The following is an 8,282-nucleotide window of genomic DNA, read 5'->3' on the forward strand; positions in this document are numbered from 1 at the left end:
ATCGACTATTTTATTAGGCTAATATGTTACATACAATGATTTGATTTTAATTTTTATTGCTCGTTTAGAAATTTTTATCATACTAATATTTTTTAATAATTAATTATGTAACTATGTTTGTAATTAAAATTTATATTACTATATATGACATAAAAAATTAAAATTCTTTGTAATTACAAAATAATATGCAACTAACGTTAAAACAAATAAGCAAAAAAGCATTCAAACTTGCAAGTGTGATAAAAAAGTTCAAATTCTTTATTTTTTTGAACAATACCCGATTAGTTCATAAGGTCTGATAAAAACATTATAACCTTCTAAGTTTAATTTATTAAATAAATTTAAATAAAACAACAATTTTACTGTTTTATAAATTAATTATTATCCTATTTATTTTTGTTATTTCTCAGTTTTAATATTCAATAATTTCTGATTGCAAATAATAAAATTATAAAAATATTTTAATCATATTATTAATTCAATTACAAATGCGACTCGTGGCCATAAAAGGGATCGCGTCCTAAATCATTTTAAATTATGTTCCTTTTTCTTCGGGAGAATTTATTTATTTATCTATTAAAATTTAAGAGATGCTGTTTTCAAGTTGGAACTTAATTCCACAAGCAACGGCCAACCATTTTCTTATATCACTTGACTTTTTCCACATTTTCTCTGCCAACTTCACAGCCTCTCTCTCTCATATCTCTCTGTTTATTTATTTTTTTTGTTTTCCTTTTGTCGTCCTTTTCTCACCTGTTGTTCTTCCATTTTTTAATCAAGTTCCCCCCACCCCGCTCAACACCTCTCCCTCTAACAAGCCAAAGGCCCCAAGCAGATTCTATTTGTTCTAACATGGAGAAAAGCCATGAACTTGAACTGACCCAGATGAGGAAATCAGTAGAGAAACTTGGGTTTTCAACAGAGGTAAATTATCAATACCCTTTGTGACTGAAATCCTGTATATTTATACTTCAATTCAGTGTTTTTGACCCCCTTTCTTTGTTACAGAAATACGGGGATCCGACACTCATGAGATTCTTGATTGCAAGATCAATGGACACAGATAAAGCTTCAAAGATGTTTGTCCAGTGGCTGAAATGGAGGTCTTCTTTAGTTCCTAATGGGTGCGTTGTAGAATCTGAAGTGCCTGACCAATTAGAAGCCAGAAAGATTTTTTTGCAAGGTTTGTCAAAGACAGGATATCCAGTGATGATTGTCCAAGCTTGCAAGCATTATCCCCCCAAGGACCATCTCCAGTTCAAGAGTAATTAGTTAGCCCAGCCTCACTAGTTTCACTCTTCTTTCTCATGATTGATTAATTAGCATATTCTATTTTTTGTTTTCTTATAATTCATGCATGTTGATAAGCCTCGCCTGAAATTTGATTCTTTTCCGATTGTTGAAATGATAACTTTTGGTCATGAGACTCATGGTAGAAAGGTTTCATCATTATGGTGGGACATAATGGGAAAGCCACATAAATCTGCAATGCTATATTTTTTAGATCTTGTTTAATATTTTAGGTAGCTCATAAATGTCGGAGTTTAATCTGTGGCCCTCTCAAAGTAGTTTTTTTTCTCAATAAGAGCAATAGATAGGGTAATCCGTTAATCGAACCCAGGACTTGATGTGGTTTGCCATTATGGGCTTGGTTTATTTTATAGGTAAAGTAGATAAACGGTTGGTGGTTTTATTTCGTTCATTAAATTTTTAATTTTTTTATTTTAGTCATTAAATAATTTAAAATTATTATTTTTAAACCTTAACGTCAGTTTGAATTTTGATTTTAATGAAATGTTGTGGTGAATTTTTTAATTGGTCTAATAATAAATTTAGTTTTTAATTTTATATATTCTATCAATTTGATCCTAAATATAAAAATAATAAATTTAGCTTTCAATGTTTATAAAATTTGTTATTTTGTTCAAGTCAATAAATTTAGTCCTCAACATTTATAAAATAACAAATTTTAGTTTTTAAATTTCTGTTTTCTTTTTTGTTTAAGTTTTGACCCTTTCTTTCATTTTCTTCACAAGAACAACCAAGATAAAAAATCTGGATAGTAACATTGATTAACTAAAAGTAAAGCTCACCGCAGAATATTTGAAAGAAATTTTGGATGAGATTTCGATAAATGAGGTAGCAAGTAATCTAATGCCTAATAATTCAAGTCAATTCAATTGGAATACACCACCAAAGGGGAGCAAGGTTTCAACTTGAAATAACCATGGATGCAAAGTCTGCAGCAAAATCTGAGATTTCGGGTGAATGGACCCTGCAACAACTGAAACTATTGAAAAACAAGATGTTTGTATCAATAACTTGGTAAGCTAGCATAGAAGGGGTTCATTTAGAGAAGAAGACTGCATTACCAAAATAAAACAAATAAGCAGGGTTGTATGATTTTGTTGTATGTGGTTTGTAGCTGGCGATCATCAAGTTATTGTTTGAATTAAAATTTAATGAATTTTAAATAATTAAAATTTGTTATTTTCTAAATGTTGAGGAATAAATTTATCAAATTTTTAAAATTTGAACTAAAATGACAAATTATGTAACTTTAAGGGTTAAATTTGTTGATTTTATATATTTATAATCAAATTGATAGAATATGTAAATATTAGACGGTGACAAAGAAAAACAAACAATACTTTAGTGATAATTTTGTAGTTTACCCTATTTTATATTTACTCGTGAACATCAATTACTATTAAATAGGAGATACTACAAGTTTATTCAAGATTTATTTATTTTACATGTTTTTGTTTTTGCTGCAAGCAAGTTTCTTTTCATATTGCAAAATTTACTCTTACATGTTTTCTCTATCTCTTGATGCAGAGTTCGTGGTTTATCTGCTAGACAAAACCATAGCAAGGTAGTATTCTGAGTTCTGACAGTCAAAAAAAAAAAAAAAACACAAGGGAGCTTTTTTTTTTTTTGAGATACAAGCTCCAAAGACATACATTCATATATTTTTGACTCATTGAGTTGTACCAATCGCAGTGCCATCAAAGGAAGAGAAATAGGAAATGAAAAGTTGATTGGCGTTCTTGATTTTCAGAATATTACATACAGAAATGTTGATGCACGTGGATTAATAACTGGATTTCAGTTCTTACAGGTGATGTATGTTCTCCGAAATATGTTGAAAAGAACATTGTTTCATGTGCCTTATATAAGAGAAACAGAACGAGGATAGTGCATGGTAAATAAAAAATAATAATAATAAGAGAGCTTGTTAAGTTTTCTCAAAGTACTTTGATGTCTATTGTAATTTTATGTTGATTTCTATAGCTGTTTGAAGAGTTCTGCCCTTCACCCGTCTTCCCTCGATGAAAATGAAGGGAAAAGGTAAGCATATTACATAACCTAAAGAAATCACAACTGACGAGAGTGTAGGCTGTGGAGTTGACTCCATAGCTTTAAGGTATTTTACTGTGTAAGTGTCGGATAGGGTTTTTGCCTGATATGGGTATATTTATTATTTTTAAAGAAGTTTTATTTTTTCTCATAATATGCCTTAGAAGGTCATACACCCACCCATGTATAAAATTATTTTTAGATAGAGATGTCAGATACAAGTAATTCATGAAAAATGAAAAATGCGAGATTTAAATATTGCCATTTTTTTTTGTTTCATTTTATTGATCTTTAACTAATTATGAATTTTGGGGTCAATCTTTCAAGGGATAGGAAGTTATATATGCTTTCTTCATCCGAAATATCATTCAATTTGTGACCTTGTTACAAATTCAAGTTCATATCCTTTAGATTTATGTCACACTATTCTATTTGAATTAAAGGCTTCCGGAACCTGAGCTATGTTTAAGTTTAGCGTAGAACCTGAGTTGGTCAAGATTTCCTGCCTAATGACTTCAACATCACCTTAGGACCTCATTTAATATTTCAACCGTATACTGGTCTAGCCTTTTTCATTATTATTGCCTAACAAAAGAAATAACTAACCAAGTAACAAAAGATCACCAAGTGCAAGTACAGATGTTGAAATATTAATGGTTGGCTACTGCATATGTTCTCCATTTCTATGGAGGAGAAGGTCACATTTGAATTACTGAGCTGTTCTTGATATCAGTTACTGTACAAACAAGCTATATGTTTCATGTAGGCTACATATACCAGGGATATATTCATAAAAAAAAAGTGAAAGTTCATGGCATTCTTTTTTTCCTCGTAACTTGAATTCTCATTAACTCTGTTGCGTGTAAGAATCTTTGACATTTTTATGGAATAAATCTCTAGTAAGCTTAATGTAATGAAATACTTGAAACATTTCCTTCCGTCATAATATACCATGTAAGCTCTTATATTAAATACTTAAAGCAAATGCAATTAAATGTGGTAAAAGTACCATGAAAACTCTTATATTAAGAGTTGAATTGTATTTTGTTTCATTATTAGTCCTAGTACGTTAGATTAAAGAGAAAACTAGTTCTTCTGTTAAAAATTTCATCCATTTCTACTGTAAAAAATTGATTCATGTCCTTTAGAATAAGATACATTTGGCATTACAAATGTAACTGTCTAGTAAATTGATGAAAATTTTAACAAAAATAACCAATTTGTTCTTTGATCAACTTTAAGGGATTAATTTACTTATTTTTTGAGTAGAGACCAAAATACAATCTAATTTCTAATACAAAGACCTCTATAATACTTTTATCCACTAAATGTTTGGTTTTGTTTTATTGCTCAAATTTTGTTGAGTAATGGATATGGGCATGTCTCAGATACAGGGATGTAATTTTTTCATATATCTGGAAAGTTCTTTTAGGACAATATCCTTTCATGCTGGACATAAGTGTTGGATTGGAGTAATTCGAGAAAAGTGAAGAGTTGGATTAAAATAAGTCTTAGGAACAAGTGGAAACAGTTGATAAGCTGAATCTTTTCAAATGACACGCTAATGCATGCCATGTCTAGATATGTGTCGGGTTAGACATGAGTGTTGGATTGGAGTACTTCGAGAAAAAGTGAAGAGTCGGATTAACATAGGTCTTAGAAACAAGTAGAAACGGTTAGTAAGCAAAATCTTTCTAAATGACAAGCTAATGCATGATTTCTATCTTCTGTTTTACTTGGTGTACAATCTGATTGTGATTTACAAGGCCGTGTTTTAGAATTTGTTTGTAGCATTCATTAAAACCGTGAATTGGGCTATTTTGTCACCCAATTCACCCAGCTTGTCCTGTTGTCTTTCTAACCCGCTTCTTCATTTTCTAAAAATTGTCCCAAAGGGATTAAGCTACTAAATGTACCATATTTAATATAGGAATTAGCTAATAAGTTCAGAAATTATGCTAAGTTTCCTAAATCGTGGCCATTGTGTAAACTGAATTTATCCCTAGATTCTGTTCTGGAAACTTATTACATTTTTCTTCCATGTTTCATTAGCCCCACTCTTCACTTAAATGCAGGCATATTTCCCAGAGCGCTTGGCAAAGTGCTACATTGTGCATATGCCGAGGTTTTTTGTTAGTGTTTGGAGGATGGTTTCTCGCTTCATTGAGAAATCTACACTTGAAAAGGTATTTGTTATTGTTTTATTTTTCTTCCTTTCAGATTCTTAGCAGATATAGGTAATGAACTTACTGTCCCAAATGTATTGTTTTTGCTTAATGGTGGTGAATATATGTTTCCTAAATGGAGGTTACTGCATCTTTGTACCTTAAAAATATTTACTGGATCAAGAGTTTTGCTAATGATTATCTTTAGAGATCCCGGAGTTCAAATCAGTTGGTTCATGTAGTCATTCTTGAGTTCCAGCATCTGGAACTTTTTTTCCTCTACTTTCCCTTCTTCCTTTGTACATGAACGTAGAGTACCCTTTTTAAGGGTAGTTAATAGTAAACACATTTTGTTAATTAGAATAGTCTGATAACTTTATTCATCCGTTCCATTACATCGAGCGAAGATATTAATAGAGTATCCGTACGACACAATTAGCAGAATTCTTAGATTATATTTATGTGATATATCTGTCTTTGCTTATTTTGCAACGCCATGAATACAGATTGTAATTGTGACCAATGACGATGAGAAGAAAATCTTTATAGAGGATATAGGTGAAGAAGCTTTGCCAGTGGAGTACGGCGGCAAAGCAATCCTGAGAGCTATCCAAGATGTACAGGTTCCCACATTGGAAGGTTGATCCCGATTCACCCCAAAATTTACAGGCCATCAAGTGTTTGCTTTAACTCAACTAATTCAAGTATTTCAACATGATAGATATTTGATAACACTGTGGCAGCCCCTGAAGGTGCTAAACCTTCAAACGATCAATGTTGCTGCCAATAATCCATCCCTGAGCCGAATATATTAAATGTATTGATGAGGATAGTTGCCAACACGATGTTGGCTTTCAATAATGTATCTCCATCATCATCATCATCTTTAATTGCTATAATTTAAAAACAGAACCTTCTCAGGACCTTCCTTCGAAGGATTATCACGTCACTAGATTAAATTATCTACTTTATCCCCTATTAATATGTATATGTGTGTGCACGCCCGTGTGTGTTTCAACTAGGGGTGTTCATTCGGTTAACCGACTCGAAATATTATTAACCGAATTAATCGACCTTTCAAAATTTTTAACCGTTAACCGAACTGAATTTTTTTTAAAAAAAATTAACCGAACCGAAATTTTTCGGTTAATTTGGTCGGTTAACCGAATTAACCGAAAATTATATATATATTTTTATTTTTGGTTAAAAATTAACCGAATTAAACGAATTACTCGAATTAACTGAATTAACCGATTACCGAATTACCTGAATTACCCGAATTGAATCACTACATAATTAAAAACATTATGTAAGTCTTTGAATCACTACATAATTAAAAATATTACATAAGTCTATGAATCACTACATAATTAAAAACATTACATAAATCTATGAATCACTACATAATTAAAAACATTACATGAGTCTTGAAATTAACACATAATTAGTATCCATTTCTACTCTCCAAAAGATCTCCATTTGCATTAAATCTACAAAAAAAAAATGCAACAATTTAGCATATAATAGAAATATATGCATTTAAAAAACGTAAGGTTCCAGCATATGCTTTGCAGCATTCCCATTGCTAAGAAATGCAACAATCTGGAATATAAATTGAATTTCATTCAATTAAAGCTTAACCTCATGGTTCCTAAACAAAGCAACTATACAGTGGAAACGTATTTATCTTACAAATACCTTTAAACAACCCAATCAAAGAAACACAACAAATTTGTTCAAACAGTTTCAGAGAACAGTGAAGAGACTGATTTTGTTAACAAATAAAAGGAATTAATAATATAAATCTCAAATTTAGGATTTATGGATACTCAAAATATCAAAGAAACAAACGACTTAATCTAAAATTTGAGTAGCTCCTTAGCATTTAAACTAAACAACATGATATTTGTTTTGATCGCGAGAGATAAAAATTTGACTCTCGTATTAAAAAATAATCTTATTTAACTCAACAAATCAACCCATACAAGAGATTCTTCATCTCAACATCAATGCAGTGAGTAAGAGTTAAGGAAGTTTATGTAAACTAGTACAGCAAATGTAGAAAATTAGATTCAATCTTCTTTCTTCTGTTTCCATGAATAAATAAATTCAATCAAACCAATCAAGATTCAAAGAACTATAACAGAAAATCATCACAGATCAAGATTAACTTCTTCAAGAGAAAAAAAATCGAACATTAAAATACGTATACATATCACTCGAAAAACATGCAAAAATAAAGATTAAAAAGAAATCACTAATCAAGAAGGCCATAAAAGAAGAATATGTAACGCCCCTCACCCGTATCCAATGCCAGGATAGGGTTCGGGGCGTTACCAGACTTAAACATTCACAACATGCAAAACCGGCCCATAGAAATTATCACCAAAAATTAAAACATCTCGAACACATGCACATCGTCCCTTATATAGGTCTTCGAAACCTATAACATACATTGGGGTGGTTCGGTACTAAATCAAGAACTTTGAAAATCTTTGGGCAACTTAACTAAATTTTCTTGCCTCAGAGAGTCACACGCCCGTGTGGAATTAGGCCGTGTGGTCACACACGTCCGTGTGGCTTGGGACACGCCCATGTCCTGTGCCCATGGAGCTATCTGTCCATTTGGTCATGAACAAGTTACAGTCACACGACCAAGGCACACGCCCGTGAGCTTAAGCCGTGTGTCTAACACGGCCTAGACACACGCTCGTATTTCTATCCGTATGGACAATTTTAAGGCTATTTTCCAAGCCA

At 31.6% G+C, this 8,282-nt stretch overlaps 1 protein-coding gene across 1 annotated transcript; it reads left to right on the forward strand.

Moving 5' to 3' along the window:
* The first annotated feature begins 569 nt into the window (after nucleotides 1-569).
* On the forward strand, nucleotides 570-6,437 carry LOC108487390 (CRAL-TRIO domain-containing protein YKL091C). The gene is made up of 6 exons (XM_017791722.2): nucleotides 570-924; nucleotides 1,009-1,264; nucleotides 2,839-2,875; nucleotides 3,004-3,121; nucleotides 5,436-5,546; nucleotides 6,032-6,437. Exons 1-6 carry the CDS (start codon nucleotides 853-855, stop codon nucleotides 6,167-6,169), a joined length of 732 nt encoding a protein of 243 aa, XP_017647211.1. The 5' UTR covers nucleotides 570-852; the 3' UTR covers nucleotides 6,170-6,437.
* Nucleotides 6,438-8,282: the final 1,845 nt, after the last annotated feature.

This window comes from Gossypium arboreum, chromosome 3 (genome assembly GCF_025698485.1).
Source record: "Gossypium arboreum isolate Shixiya-1 chromosome 3, ASM2569848v2, whole genome shotgun sequence".
Taxonomy (NCBI): Eukaryota; Viridiplantae; Streptophyta; class Magnoliopsida; order Malvales; family Malvaceae; genus Gossypium; species Gossypium arboreum.

Excerpts from the sequence above, each read along its gene's own strand:
- LOC108487390 (XM_017791722.2), top strand. The coding sequence starts at position 853 with ATGGAGAAAAGCCATGAACTTGAACTGACCCAGATGAGGAAATCAGTA. Across the intron at positions 3,122-5,435 it reads CTGGATTTCAGTTCTTACAG|GCATATTTCCCAGAGCGCTT; the intron begins GTGATGTATGTT and ends ACTTAAATGCAG. Across the intron at positions 5,547-6,031 it reads AGAAATCTACACTTGAAAAG|ATTGTAATTGTGACCAATGA; the intron begins GTATTTGTTATT and ends CCATGAATACAG.